Source organism: Solanum dulcamara, chromosome 7 (genome assembly GCF_947179165.1).
Source record: "Solanum dulcamara chromosome 7, daSolDulc1.2, whole genome shotgun sequence".
In the NCBI taxonomy this organism is placed as follows: Eukaryota; Viridiplantae; Streptophyta; class Magnoliopsida; order Solanales; family Solanaceae; genus Solanum; species Solanum dulcamara.
In genome coordinates, this window is record NC_077243.1 from 8,881,891 (window position 1) to 8,897,915 (window position 16,025).

At 35.9% G+C, this 16,025-nt stretch overlaps 1 protein-coding gene across 3 annotated transcripts; it reads right to left on the reverse strand.

Annotated features, from left to right (window-relative positions):
• Positions 1 to 11,343: 11,343 nt before the first annotated feature.
• Positions 11,344 to 15,797, reverse strand: LOC129895606 (HIPL1 protein-like). 3 transcript variants are annotated; one of them, XM_055971334.1, is made up of 8 exons: positions 15,367 to 15,797; positions 15,137 to 15,230; positions 14,897 to 15,054; positions 13,385 to 14,182; positions 13,088 to 13,304; positions 12,414 to 12,592; positions 12,033 to 12,265; positions 11,344 to 11,945 (listed from the first exon to the last, which is right to left on the reverse strand). In XM_055971334.1, the coding sequence occupies exons 1-8, from the start codon at positions 15,367 to 15,369 to the stop codon at positions 11,549 to 11,551; spliced, it is 2,079 nt and encodes a 692-aa protein (XP_055827309.1). In that variant the 5' UTR covers positions 15,370 to 15,797; the 3' UTR covers positions 11,344 to 11,548. The 3 variants fall into 3 exon arrangements, with proteins under 3 accessions (XP_055827309.1, XP_055827310.1, XP_055827311.1); XM_055971335.1 differs by having other exon boundaries at positions 15,137 to 15,797; XM_055971336.1 differs by lacking the exon at positions 15,137 to 15,230 and having other exon boundaries at positions 15,367 to 15,796.
• Between the last annotated feature and the right edge of the window lie 228 nt (positions 15,798 to 16,025).

Consider the following 16,025-nt stretch of genomic DNA (forward strand, 5'->3'; position numbering starts at 1 on the left):
AAGACAAAATTTTGTCTTTCCGAGGTCTTTCATTTCAAACTCCTTTTTAAGATATTTTACTGCCTTTGAAAGTTCTTCAGGAGTTCCGATAATATTCAAATCATCAACATACACTGCTATTATAACAAATTCAGATCCAGACCTTTTCATAAAGACACAAGGGCAAATTAGATCATTTTTATATCCTTCTTTTAGCAAGTATTCGCTAAGACGATTGTACCACATTCGCCCTGATTGTTTCAGCCCATATAAAGATTTTTGAAGTTTTATTGAACAAGTTTCCCGGGAATCTTTATATATTTCAGGCATTTTAAATCCTTCAGGAATTTTCATAAAGATATCGTTATCCAGAGAACCATATAAATAGGCTGTAACGACATCCATCAGATGCATGCCAAGTTTTTCATAAACTGCCAGATTTATAAGATACCTGAAAGTGATTGCATCCACCACAGGAGAATATGTTTCCTTATAATCAATGCCGGGTCTTTACGAAAATCCTTGTGCCACAAGTCGTGCTTTATATCTTACAACTTCATTTTTCTCATTTTTTTTTCGCACAAAAACCCATTTGTACCCCACTGGTTTTATACCTTCAGGTGTTCGGACTATCGGTTCGAAAACTTCGCGTTTTTCAAGCGAAGCTAATTCAACTTGAATTGCATCTTTCCATTTTGGCCAATCATTCCTCTGTGTACATTCATGGACAGATTTTGGTTCAAATCCTCATTTTGTTGCATTATTTCCATAGCAACATTATAAGCAAAACTATTGTCGACAATTACATTATTTCGGTTCTATATATTTCCTGATGAGACATAATTTATTGAAATTTCTTTATCATTTTCAGGCGCCTTAACCTCTTCCAAGGTTTCATCAATTGTTATGTCTCCTCGCTCATCTTGAGCAGGTTCTTTCATATCATGACCATCTTGATTATTTGCTCCTTTTCTTTTTCGAGGATTTTTATCTTTGGAACCGATTGGTCTACCACGTTTTAAATGTGGTTTAGACTCATTTGCATTATTTAATTGTCCTATTGGGACATCAACTCGAATTGGAGCATTAGCAGCTGGGATATGAGATTTAGTAACTCTTGATAGGTCAGTGAATGCATCTGGCAGTTGATTTGCAATATTTTGCAAATGAATTATCTTTTGAACTTCCAGTTCACATTTATTTGTACGAGAATCTAAATGAGATAATGGTAATGCATTCCAATCTATTTCCCTTTTGAGTTGCTTATTTTCTCCCCCTAATGTTGGATATACTGATTCATCAAAATGACAATCAGCAAATCTTGCAGTAAATAAATCTCCAGTCATAGGTTCCAAATATTTTATGATAGAAGGAGATTCATACCCAACATATATCCCCAATCTTCTTTGGGGTCCCATCTTTGTGCGTTGTGGTGGAGCAATTGGAACATATACCGCACATCCAAATATTCTAAGATGGGAAATGTTTGGCTCCTGACCAAAAGCCAATTGTAATAGGGAGACTTTGTGATAACTTGTGGGTCTGATCCGCACAAGACTTGCTGCATGCAAAATAGCATGACCCCATAATGAAATGAGAAGTTTTGTTCTCATAAGCATTGGTCTAACAATTAATTGGAGACGTTTAATTAATGATTCCGCTAGACCATTTTGAGTATGAACATGAGCAACCGGATGCTCAACTGTTATCCCAGTGGACAAACAATAATCATTAAATGCCTGAGATGTGAACTCACCAGCATTATCAAGACGAATTGCCTTTATTGCATAATTTGGAAATTGTGCTCTTAACTTAATTATTTGAGCAAGTAATCTCGCAAATGCCATATTACGAGTTGATAATAAGCACACATGTGACCATCTTGTAGATGCATCTATTAAAACCATATAATATTTGAATGGTCCACATGATGGGTGAATGGGTCCACATATATCACCGTGTATTCGTTCCAGAAATGTTGGGGATTCAATGTCCACTTTGATTACTGATGGTCTAGTAATCAATTTGCCTTGAGAACATGCAGCACAAGTGAATTCTTTAAACTGAAGAATCTTTTGGTTCTTCAAAGAGTGTCCATGTGAACTCTCAATTATTTTGCACATCATATTAGAACCGGGATGGCCCAACCGGTCATGCCAAATAATAAAATCATTTGAGTTAGTAAATTTCTGGTTTACTATGGCATGTGTTTCAACCATGCTAATACTTGTGAAGTATAAGCCGGATGAAAGAGCGGGTAACTTTTCAAGAATAAACCTTTTGCCCGACATCATTGTAGTAATATAAAGATATTCATTCTTTTCATCATTTGTAGTCTCAATATGATAACCATTTTGACGAATATCTTTGAAACTTAATAAATTTCTTTGAGACTTACTACAATATAATGCTTCATTAATTGTTAAATTTGTTCCCCCAACAAGTACAACTTTAGCTTTTCCGGATCCTTCAATTAATTTTGTACTACCAGATATTGTATTAATATTAGCTTCTTTCATTATCAAATAAGAGAAATATTTCTTATCTCTTAAAATAGTGTGTGTTATGGCACTATCAATAAGACACATATCATCATAATTAATTTTGGATCCAACTGATGACTGGAAAATTTCCATATTCTTCATAAATGAAAAGAGATACATTATAAGAGTGTGAAAAACTAACAACATAAAAATCTTAAGATATTGAACTGCTTTAAAAAACAAAAAACATAAAAACAGTAACTATAATATCATGAATGTGTGTGAAAAATATTCTTTACTCACATGTATTTTTGACAATATTGTATATATAAAGTATTAGCTAAAAAAAACCAGCATTAGTACTAATATGACCTTTATTGAATATAATTATAACACATGCGATAACATATATCTATGCAGATGGCTATGTGACAGTATCAAATGATGTGAAAATCATATATACACAGTATACACTAATTTTATAACTTAATGGCTAATTTGACATATTTTAGCATCTTCGATCATGCATTATTATATGTGTTAATAAAGCTCATCAGATATTGGCTGCAGATCGTAAATAAATTACTATGTTAACACGCTTGAAATTCGGTTCATATTTCTTCATATAACTCAATATACTAAAACTTTTAATAAATAAACTCAATTGACAATTTATTTTGGTAACAAGTGTCATAGTGAGAAGTGTTAATCTAGGTTTTTGAATGGTACAAATATACAACTAAAAAAAACATCAAGTAATATTGTGTGATAATACTACATAAAAATAACAAATAAGTAACAAAAATAAATAACAGACCATATTACATAATATAGAGCTTTCAGCTTTTACACATTAGTACAAACTATATGTCTCTTTGTAAAAGTTACTAATTATAAGATATATTCCCCGGCAGATGATAAATTCCTTAATCAATACTCATAAAGTCTTCAACATCCAAATGAGTAATATTTGGAAGATCTACGAAATCATCATCTTTATAAGCCATATTTGCCTCAATATTTTCATGTTTATTTATGGGGGTTGCTTCATCATTATTATTTCGAAAACTCAAGTTTGCCTCCACATTATTATCTCTCCTTTTGAGAGAGGCTTGATAAAGTTTCACAAAATGTTCGGGCGTACGACATTCACGTGCCCAATGACCCTTCATACCACACCGGTGACAAAAATTGGATTTACCTCTGGAAGAATTATTTTGAGGACCTTTATTGTTCTCATGTTTATTTCCAACATGATGACGATAATTGATTCGTCCTCTACCACGTCTTCTCCCACGGCCACGGCCATGGCCGCGATAATTATTTTGTCTTGATTCAGACTGATTATGCGTTGCTACAACATTCGCTTCAGGGAATGGAGTAGATCCAGTGGGACGGGCTTCATGATTTTTCATCAACAAAGTATTATTTTTCTCAGCAACAAGTAAGCATGTAATTAATTCAGAATACTTCTTAAATCCTTTTTCACGATATTGTTGTTGTAACAACATATTTGAAGCGTGAAAAGTGGAAAAAGTTTTCTCAAGTAAATCATCATCAGTGATAGAGTCTCCACATAATTTTAACATGGAACTTACCTCGTGGATCGCAGAATTATACTATGTCACGGTTTTAAAGTCTTGAAATCGAAGGTGAATCCAGTCATATCGGGCTTTTGGTAACACCGTAAGTTTCAGGTGGTGATATCGATCTTTCAAATTAGTCCATAATTCAAGAGGGTCTTTTATAGTTAAATATTCAGTTTTTAATCCTTCATGAATATGATGACGGAGAAAAATCATGGCTTTTCCTTTATCTTGGCTTGATGCGTTATTATCTTGTTTAATGGTATCACCTAGACCCTTAGCGTCAAGGTGAATTTCAGCATCAAGAATCCATGATAAATATTTTTTTCCAGAAATGTCAAGTGCCATAAATTCAAGTTTTGATAAATTTGACATGATAAAACTGGGATAGAAATTAATTTTAGAAATAGAAAAGACAACTAAAATAAAATTTCTTTAGTAGATATACCTGATATAGAGATTAATTTTCTGGAGAAAATTAGGACTTCGTGCTGATAACGTGTTAAGAAATACAACAAAACAAGGAAGCAAGAGTAAAAGATAAGAAAGGAGAACAAAGGAGAAATTTTACTATGTATATGTAGTATATCTCTATCATCTTTACATTGAAGAAGGCTATTTATAGCCATATGTAAATGAAAGAAAACAAAACATTAATGGGTAAGTTGCCCACTAAAAAAGATAGAGGATCATCCACTAATGCAAAGTGGACAACCATTAATTTGGTTGATAACATTAGTTAATATGTGTAAGTCGCTTGATAAAATTATGGGTCTAAGTGTCGATGGTCTATAAAATATAAGTTGTTATAAATGTAAAAGTCAAAAAAGGGGGCAAAAGTTGTTGTGAATGTAAAAGTCAAAAAAATGGGGCAAGGTTGGCAGCAACTTTATTTGACAAAGTTGGCAGCAATTTTGTTTGACACGGTAAGAAAATGCGTATACGCGTTTTCTTTCTCCTATAAATAGAGGGCCTCTTTCCCTCATTTAAATCATCCTAGAAAGAGAGAGTAAGAATACAAATAGAGTTATACACCAAGATAAATATTGTAGTTTTGAGTGTCCTCTTTAGTAGTTGTTCATTTTACAAGAGAAAAGTGTTAATTGTTGTTTTCTACTTGTATTTGAGAACAGTGTACTCCATATTTTATAGTGAGATCCTTCTACCCCGTGGTTTTTCCATTCTATCATTTAGAGAGGTTTCCACGTAAAATTCTCGTGTCCAATTTATTTTCATTATTTTCATCATATCAAACTTTAGTTGTGATGCTTCCTCCCCCAACAGTGGTATCAGAGCCCTCGGTTATTCTGTCTATTTTATGCGAAGGTACTATCTCTGAATAGTAACTTTTTGTGAATAGTAAAAGTCAGTGAATAGTACTATTCACGTGAATAATGAATTTTGGTGACGGTACAGTTTGTCACGATTGTTCGCAAAAATTTTCAGAAATGATCTAAAAGGGTGTGAAGCAAATAACAATGTCGAGTACAATAAATTTTGACGTTGAGAAATTCAATGGGACTAATTTCTCATTATGAAAAATGAAAATAAAAGCAATATTGAGAAAAGACAATTGTTTAGCTGCAATTGAAGGCAGGCCCACAAACTTTGTTGATGACAGCAAGTGGAACGACATAGACAGCAATGCAGTTGCTGATCTACACTTGACACTAGCTGATCAAGTGTTGTCTAGTGTAGCGAAAAAGCGGACGGCGAAGGAAATATGGGATACTCTTACAGGGTTGTATGAGGCCAAGTCTTTGCATAATAAAATCTTCTTAAAAAGAAGATTTTATACTCTTCGAATGACAGAGTCCATGTTAGTTACTGAACACATCAATGCTTTGAATACTCTATTTTCGCAACTTACAACAATGGGTTGCAAAATAGAGGGTACTGAATATGCGGAGCTTCTACTTCAAAGTTTGCCTGACTCGTATGATCAACTCATCATCAACCTGACGAATAATACAAACAGTCTAGTTTTCGATGAAATTGCAGCCGATGTCTTGGAAGAAGAAAATCGGCGCAAAAATAAGGAAGACAGACAAGCAAGTTCGCAGCAAGCTGAAGCCTTGATGATGGTGAGAGAAAGACCAACGGAACGTGGCCCCAGTGGGAGTTACAATCATGACAGATCTCAATCAAGAAGTAAGAAGAATATCAAGTGTTACAACTTTGGCAAGAAAGGACACTTCAAGAAAGATTATCGGTTCAAGAAGAAGAGTGAAAACCATGAGCCATCAAATGCTAAAGGGAATGTTGCATGTACCTCGGATGATGGCGATATTTTATGTAGTGAGGCAATATCAAATAATGAAGGCAGAAAACGTTTTGCTGATGTCTGGATCATGGACACAGGAGCAACATGGCACATGACTTCTAGGAGAGAATGGCTCCATCAATATAATCCTATCTCAGGAGGGTCTGTGTTTATGGGAAATGATCATGCTTTGGATGTTATTGGTATTGGGTCCATCAAAATAAAGATGTATGATGGCACGGTTCGCACCATCCAGGAGGTACGACATGTAAAAGACTTGAAGAAGAATCTATTGTCTTTAGGACAACTAGATGATAATGGATGTTCGTATAAGACTCATGGTGGAGTCATGAGAATATCGAAAGGAGCGCTTGTAGTGATGAAAGCGGAAAAACTTACTGCAAATCTATATGTGCTTAAAGGTGAAATACACCAAGAAGGAGAAACATCAACCGCGTCACCAAGTTCATTTGAAGAATCAACGATGATGTGGCATCGTAAACTTGGCCATATGTCGGAACGAGGTTTGAAGATTCTTGCTGAGCAAAAACTTCTTTCAGGGCTCAAAAAGGTTTCACTACCCTTTTGTGAGCATTGTGTTACCACTAAGCAAAATAGACTGAAGTTTAGCAGTTCCTCTGCTAAAAGCAAGGAAATACTAGATCTGGTCCACTCTGATGTTTGGCAAGCACCGATGGAGTCTCTAGGAGGAGCGAAATATTTCGTGTCATTTATCGATAATTACTTTCGGAGAAGTTGGGTGTATCCAATCAAAAGGAAGACAGATGTTTTTTCAATTTTCAAAGAATTCAAAGCGCGGGTGGAACTTGAATCTGAGAAAAAGATCAAGTGTTTGAGGACAGATAATGGAGGAAAATACACTGGTGATGAATTAAATAACTTCTGTAAACAAGAAAGTATTAAACGGTAGTTCACGGTGGCATATACTCCACAATAAAATGGAGTAGCAGAGCGGATGAACAGAACCTTGTTGGAACGGACAAGAGCTATGTTGGCAACTGTAGGGTTGGAAAAACCATTCTGGGCAGAAGCAGTCAAAACCGCCTGTTATGTGATCAATCGGTCACCATCAACCGCAATTGATCTGAAAACGCCAATGGAGATGTGGACAAGAAAACCAACTGATTATTCTCGCTTACATATATTTGGAAGTCCTGCTTATGTTATGTTCAACACACAAGAAAAATCAAAGTTGGATCCAAAATCCAAGAAATGCATTTTCTTAGGGTATGCTGATGGAGTCAAGGGGTATCGCTTGTGGGATCCCACAGCCCGCAAGGTGGTAATCAGCAGGGATGTTGTATTTGTTGAAAACAAAATACAAGCAAAAAAAGGTAGCACTTCAAAAGAAAAACTAGAGACTACTACAGTTAAAGTTGAAAAAATAGAAGAAGTTCCAGTTTCTTCTGAAGCAGCACCAGAGCACGAAAAATAAGAGCAAGCTGAGATCGAAACTCCAGAAGTTCGACAGTCAACTAGGGAGAGAAGAGAACCATCTTGGCACTCAGATTATTCTATGGAGAGTAATATTGCATACTGTCTATTAACAGAAGATGGAGAGCCTTCAACCTTTCAATGAGATATTTTCTCCGGTGGTTCGACTCACAACAATTCGAGTGGTCCTGGCGATGTGTGCTATATTTGACTTGTACTTGGAATAGTTAGATGTCAAAACTGCATTTCTTCATGGAGAACTTGTAGAGGAAATTTATATGCTCCAACCAGAAGATTCTGAAGAACAGGGAAAAGAGAACTTGGTTTGCAGGTTGAACAAATCTCTATATAGTCTCTAACAAGCGCCGAGATGTTGGTATAAGAGATTTGATTCCTTCATTATAAGCCTTGGATACAACAGACATAGTTCAGATCCTTGTGTTTATTACAAGAGATTTAGTGATGAAGATTTTGTTAATTTGCTGTTGTATGTTGACGACATGTTGGTAGCAGGCCCCAACAAAGATCGTCTCATAAATTTAAAGGCACAGTTGGCTAGGGAGTTTGAAATGAAGGACTTGGGACCAGCAAACAAGATTCTAGGGATGCAAATTCACCGAGACAGAGATAATAGGAAGATTTGGCTTTCTCAAAAGAACTACTTGAAGAAAATCTTGAGACGCTTCAAGATGCAAGACAGTAAGTCAATTTCTACCCCACTTCCTATTAATTTCAAGTTATCCTCAAGTATGTGTCCTAGTAATGAAGCAGAGAAGATGGAGATGTCTCGAGTACCGTATGCATCAGCAATGGAAAGTTTAATGTTCGCTATGGTATGTACAAGACCTGACATTGCACAAGCAGTGGGAGTGGTTAGTCGATACATGGCTAATCCTGGTAGAGAGCATTGGAAAACTGTTAAGAGGATCCTGAGATACATCAAGGGTACCTTAGATGTTACAATGTGTTATGGAGGATCAGACTTTACTGTTAAAGGTTATGTTCATTCAGATTATGCAGGTGATCTTGATAAAAGCAAGTCCACCACAGGTTATGTGTTTACTCTTGCTGGAGGAGCTGTAAGCTGGGTTTCAAAACTGCAATCTATCGTGGCTACATCTACGACGAAAGCAGAATATGTAGCAGCTACACAAGCTAGCAAAGAGGCAATATGGATGCAGATGTTATTGGAGGAGCTCGGGCACAAACAAGAGAAGATTGCTCTATTTTGTGACAGTCAGAGCGCTTTGCATCTTGCAAAGAATCCGGCATTTCATTCAAGAACAAAGCACATACGAGTACAGTATCACTTTGTCCGTGAGAAGGTGGAAGAAGGCAGTGTGGATATTCAGAAAATTCACACTAATGACAACCTAACAGATATGTTTACGAAGCCGATCAACAGTGACAAGTTCATATGGTGTCAATCTTCTATTGGCCTAGCAGAAACGTAACATCGCAGTAATTGGGTAGAAAGGATGGTGTGAAGACTTAATTGATTCTCAATTAAATCTTCAAGTGGGAGAATGTAAAAGTCAAAAAAGAGGGCAAAAGTTGGTGTGAATGTAAAAGTCAAAAAAAGGGGGTAAGGTTGGCCGCAACTTTGTTTGACAAAGTTGGTAGCAATTTTGTTTGACACGGTAAGAAAACGCGTATACGCGTTTTCTTTCTCCTATAAATAGAGGACCTCTTGCCCTCATTTAAATCATCCTAGAAAGAGAGAGTAAGAATACAAATAGAGTTATACACCAAGATAAATATTGTAGTTTTGAGTGTCCTCTTTAGTAGTTGTTCCTTTTACAAGAGAAAAGTGTTAATTGTTGTTTTCTACTTGTATTTGAGAACAGTGTACTCCATATTTTATAGTGAAATCCTTCTATCCCGTGGTTTTTCCATTCTATCATTTAGAGAGGTTTCCACGTAAAATTCTCGTGTCCAATTTATTTTCATTATTTTCATCATATCAAACTTTAGTTGTGGTGCTCCTCCCCCAACAATAAATATGACTAATCTAAGTGTAGCAACAATTCATTTTTATCAGTCAAAATTGTAAAGATATGAGAATATGAGAGATTTTGATGTTAGTACAAATCAATATACATCATTGAAAAGAAGACCACAAAGTGAAGGAAACCTAGTGCGACATGGAAACTCGGCAAACCAACGACGAAAAGGAGACGTTGCTAGGAAAGAATTACAAAGTAAGACAATAAAACAATCCTTGTCCAAAAAGGATTCTAAAAAGTTGCGCAACAGAAGAAACTACATTTTTGCCATAGCAAACTTATCAAATGAAAATGTATTTCAAAATCTAGAATGTGCCTTCAACAATTGTCTTCTTTTGATTTTCAAAAATGCCGCCACACAGACATGCAAAATCGCAATAATATCCACAAACATTAACTTGAGTCTCTTTCCCCAATTAAGTTTGATGGTGGGATAAAATTAGACATATGGTGGTCTTCATGATGATGTGAATATTTTTTTTTTCATGGCTTTGTTTTCACGAGGAGAGGTGGGATAAAATTAGCCATTAATGATAAAGGTGGGAGAGGTGCTAAAGGTAGAGGTGGAGGGGGAAATGGTGGTGGTTGCAACAATTTTTCAAACTAGAGCTGTAGAGGAGGGATTGAGGCGGCGACAAATTACCCCTAATGTATCCCCTAATATTTTCCCTAAAATGAAGCTTTCATAAAGAATTAGTGTAAGGAAGGAGAAGGATTTTTTTTTTTAAAAAAATTAATTGGTGAAATACATGTGTCAAGCGCGTGTGTTTCACCACAAGATATATGACTGGGTATAACGTTTTAAGGGGTCATTTATTCCACTTTAAACTAGTTCAGGGGTAATAGGACTCTTGTAAAATATAAGTGTGTAGTTGAGAATTCGACAATAGACTGGAGGGACATTTGACTATTTTCTTTAAGTGTATTAAAGTATGTGATAAATATATTATCCATGAATAAAACTTGTATTATATATATTTTATAATTATTCTCGATAATATGTATTAAAACTGCATTATAACTATCCAGTGAAAAAAAATATTATTGCTATAAATAATAAATATTTTCTTAATAGACCATATCTACGTAAGTTTCCCTTCAACCATTAGGCAGTGGGTCCATTATATTTCTGGGCAGACTTTGGGTTTTCAGGTTTTCATGGGCCCAATTTCTATTCATCAGATCAAAAGGACCAACATAATTGATCAGCCCCTCTTTCAGTTGGGCCGATCACGCTCAACGATCTCGAGAAGTAAAATGAATTCATAATTTGGTCGAAAAAAAAAAGCAAGGCTATGCCGTAAGAGGCAGACAAAGTTTTCTTAACATGTGCCGAGCAAATAAGATACTGCACAATTTATGCCGGATCAGGCAAAAGTTCTCTTAAGTTATGCAGAGCGAAATTAGATCATTGATAAGTATATTTTGGCATACAATTTTTTATTAAATGAATAATAAAGATAAAAATTAAAGACCGTACCAAAATAGGGGCAATCTGTGCAAACACTTGTTCTTACTTTGTCCCTAAAACGTGTCTACTTTTCTAAGAAAAAGTACGTAGAAGAAATAAATTAGGTGATAATCCTCCCAAGTTATTGACCACCATTTGCATATATTACATCCAATCGCCAAAAAATCCAGAAACAATACTCATGCAATGAACAAAAAGAAAGCAAAAAGAGCAATTGTATAATACTTAAACATATTAAGCAGCCTATTTTGAATTCCTCTATACATTAAATAGCTTTAGCAGCAACCCGGCATACGGTATATATATCAACTGCGAACCATCAACAAAAAGGACAATAGGAGTAGTACTAAATTATTGTATGAACCTGTAAACACAACTGCTGCCGAAGGAGGGGAAGTACCAGGAGCTGGAGTAGCAATATCAGTTGTGTTTTCCTTAGCACAAGTGTACTTGCATCGACTGGGACGAACAACCCTGTATACGCCACTGCTTGCTAGGAGGTATACATCCTTATTGTTATCCTCACCATATGAGAAAATGTAGCCCAAAGCTGGAACTGTGCTTCTTGGAACCAATGCACAATTCATAGGGGAATTTCCAGCACAAGTGAATGGAATTTCTGTCGTGTTAAATTTTCCACTGTCTTCAGGGATTTCAGTGCCTGCCCACATAGCACCTGCATATAAATCCGCATACAGATATCTGCAATATAGAGTTCATCTATATATGTTAATTACCATAAAATTATATAATACAACACTTGGGAAAGAATTGAATTAGTAGACATGCCTTCCGGACATGCAAGGATCGGTCGTGGACCTATAGAAGTATCCACCAGTGATTGAGGCTGAACCTTCATCCTTGTTTATATCAGAGTGATTATAACCCATGACTGGGAAAATTGGGTTTATAGATGTATTTTCTGAAGATGATTTTGGAGGAGTGAATAGTCTGGGGCCTTCATACATACGCCAACCATAGTTTCCTCCCTTGGTGATTATATCCACCTCTTCATAATGATCCTATGGGATAAAAATCCAATGTGTCAAATCCAGAACAATTGAATGAACTTATGGAGTGAGGAAATGTATGGATTCTTGGTATATATTTTGTATGGAGCTTGAAAGTGGACAGATAAGATTCCAGGAGAGCAAAATTCTGGAACATTACCTGGCCTACATCTGCACACATGAAGTAAGATGGCCTTGCAGAATCAAAGCTGCAGCGCCAAGGATTTCGCATTCCTAGTGCCCATATCTCTGGCTGTAACTCTTTATCTTCAATATAAGGATTATCCCTTGGAATGGTGTAGTTTCCCCATAACCCAAGCTTGGTTATATTTGCAGCACCTAAGACAACCACACATAAAATAAGGGGCAACTCAACTGAATAAAAAATGCTTCATTTCCGTCCTAGAATGCGTCACTCTCAAACAATTTGACAGTACATGGGGATCAACAACAAAGGTTTTGGCAAGAAATGCACGGAAGATGCAAAAAGAAAAGCAGAACAAAAAGCCTGACAGACACGGAACAAGAAGAAAACTTGCAGCTGAAAAATAAGCAGCTAAAATTTTGCCAAAGATGAAATATCAGGAATGATTCACTTGCTGACAATGAACTTCTCTTTTTGTACTTTGCAAAGATGACCAAGACAAGAGAGTCTGCTATTTCCTAATTGGGACTACAAAGAATCAGATAACCGTTTAGAATCTTTTTACAACACGCATTATGATTAGCTTAGAGTAGTGGCAAGACCATCAAAGTTAGCATTCACAAATGGATATAAGAAATGCTGCAAATTGATATAAAGAGTATTTTTTTAAGAACTTGAAGACAACTTACTTGGTGTGCTATCAACATCAAGTCTCATAATCTTTCCAAGCAACGACTTCTTGTTTTGGGAAAAATTGTAAGGATCTCCACTACCCCCACCGTCTCCCATCATGAAATACAAATATCCATCGTTAGGTCCAAAAAGAATCTGGCCTCCATGATGAGCGGTAAAAGGAAGGCCCATGGTGAATATTCTTCTGACTTCATTCGGGCTGGCAGATTTTGCCTGGAAAAGATCAAATAAATTGTGATTAGTCAGAGTCAAACAATATCGGAAAAGATTACTCCTTTTAGACTGAAAATTACCTCTGATGGCTGGTTTGTTGTCCCATTGGCAGTAAATTCTGCTACAACTACTTGATATTGGCATGGCCGGGTACCACTATCACTAGGTAGTTTTGATGGATCACAATCCACATCCGAGTTACAAGAGCATCTTCCTGCACATCCGGCCCATGATTGCTTATCGCAATTGAACGAAGCAAAGAAACGACCATTTTGTGAGAACTTTGGATGAAATGCAATCCCCATCATACCAAATTGAGTGTCAAAATGAACATCATCAGTTAGATCCAGAAAAGGATTGGACTCATCAAGCTCTAACACCTTTCCAGAGTCAATTTCTGGAATGGCAGCCAACCATATTTTCCCTTGCTGACTCGAGAAAAAGGCACGATTAGAACCATCAGGATGAGCAGCCATATCAAGATAACTACCATTTCCTATCTTCTCAAGGCACAAACCGCCTGGAGGACTTGAAGGTTCAGTAGTATTTAAGGCAACAGGTTCTCCAGCAAAGCATACTGATCCATCACCAGAAGCTCCTCCAAATGCATTACAGAAATCATCTTGTGATTGCCAGAGATCCGTCAACTTGGTGGAATTAGACTCTACAGGTATTGGAGTTCGACCTCTCAAGGAAGCAGCAAAGGGAGAATTCAGGATGGACACATTTTGACATGTAGTCCAAACTTTAGAGCAAAAGTTATTCGTAGCTTGGCTAGATTGAGTAAAATTTGCTGAAGTTGTGGAGTTGCACAGTACAGGAAGTTGTCTAGGAGCAGAACTAGTACTAAAGAGATCTGCTGAAAATTGATCACATTTCTGCAGTAGGTGAAAATATAGAAATCCATGCATCAAGATCCAATAGGGAAGATAGATGCACATTTGTAAACCGATAATTTGAACAATCCTCAGTAATATTTCTAATCCTACCATCTTCCTTAACCAATTACATGAGATACGAGTCCAACAAAAAACGGAAGTGTATAGCTTCCAAATAGATCAGTACAACTATCTCAGAGAGCCATCTTGATACAGATGATTGTCGGGAAATTTCGTCTTTTGATCTCAGAAATCAGGAGTTTTTAAATAGGATGAATCTCTGGTTTTATATAAAACAGGCATTAAAATAATTGGCAGCCTAACTGATTAGATGTAGTATAGATCCTTAATACAAAATGCCTATCCTAAAACAAATATATTCATGCTGCAAAACTAGGAAAATAGGAAATGAATATGTTCCTAACTATATATTGCCACTAAGGTATTAGTAATGAGGGCCTTAGAAGCTTGTAAAAGCAGCATGAATCTAATATCTGGATTAATTCAATTCCAGTTTATTAAATTTTGCTGTATCTGGACAGATGCCTTATTTAAAGAATTCTCTAGCATAGAGCAAGAGCTGCAACTACATTGTTCCGCGCTAATGAAGGGATTTAATCGACTGAAGACTAACTATATGTTCATGATTACTCAGAACAAGTGGTTGCATTTAGCAAGAAAATATAAATTTACACAGAACAAGGTTCGTCTTACCGCACAAAGGATAGACTTTACAAGAGAAGCACAACCAGAATCAGAAATGTTCATAGCATCATATTGGTTCTTCAATTGCTTATCATCACCAGAGCTGCAGCATGAGGTTCCTTTGTAAGGACAGAATGTAAGTGGAGTCTTTTGAGGCAGAGGAGCTCCTGTAAAGAATCAAGAAAATTGAAATTAGAACAAGAACATATAACTGCAAATGGGAAATCTTGAACAACACCAAAAACTTACTTGAATCAGTACACAAAGGAAGTGAAAAAGAAGGAATCAGAAGAAAGTTCAAGAGAAGGATTATCAAGAAATGACTGCTTCCCATGACTACGAGCTGAGAAAACAAAGTCAAAAGCACGAAAAGAGAGAGCTTCTTGCTACATATCAGGTTCTTTTCAACATAAGAAAATTTACCAGTTCTTAACAGGAACCAGATTGATTAAATAGAGACAAACATAAAAATATTATACCATAAACTATATCTTTCTTTGCTTTAAATTTCAACACATGGTGTCTACTGCCAACTCCCTCAATTATTGGTCAAACCTTCTAATAAAAAACATCTCCAGAACATATTTTCTCTCAATTTTGTTTCGGCATGTCCTTATCTCTTTTGCAAAGGGCTTTTGACATTTTCTTTTCTCTATTGAGATTTGAAGCCCCAATTGGTCTGACTAAACGGTTGACTTTTAAGATGGTGAAATCTTGGCATAAATACATGTAGTAGGAGAACATATTGGGTGGTTGAGCAGGAAAAAAGTAGTAGCTTTAATTGATAAGAAAAACCAGGCTGGATGGATCTTGGTTGGTTTGGCTTCATGTCTTCTGAGTCCACATTGATTGGGGTCATTTGCACTTTTTTGTTTTGCCTCTTATGGTTCATCATTGCTTTTTCCAGACTTAAATGGCACAATTTTATTATCTAAAGAACTTAATTCGATTGCTAAAAGATTAAAATTAAAGACTAATCAATGCAATTTTATGCATTGATAGCGACTCATATGTTAAAAATATGATTAAAGAATTAGCCACATCGACATTTATACAAAATGAATGAATGAAATACGATCTTTTCTGCACAATATAATCTGATTTTAATTTTTAATTGTCAAAATTAAGTTTTTTGTTT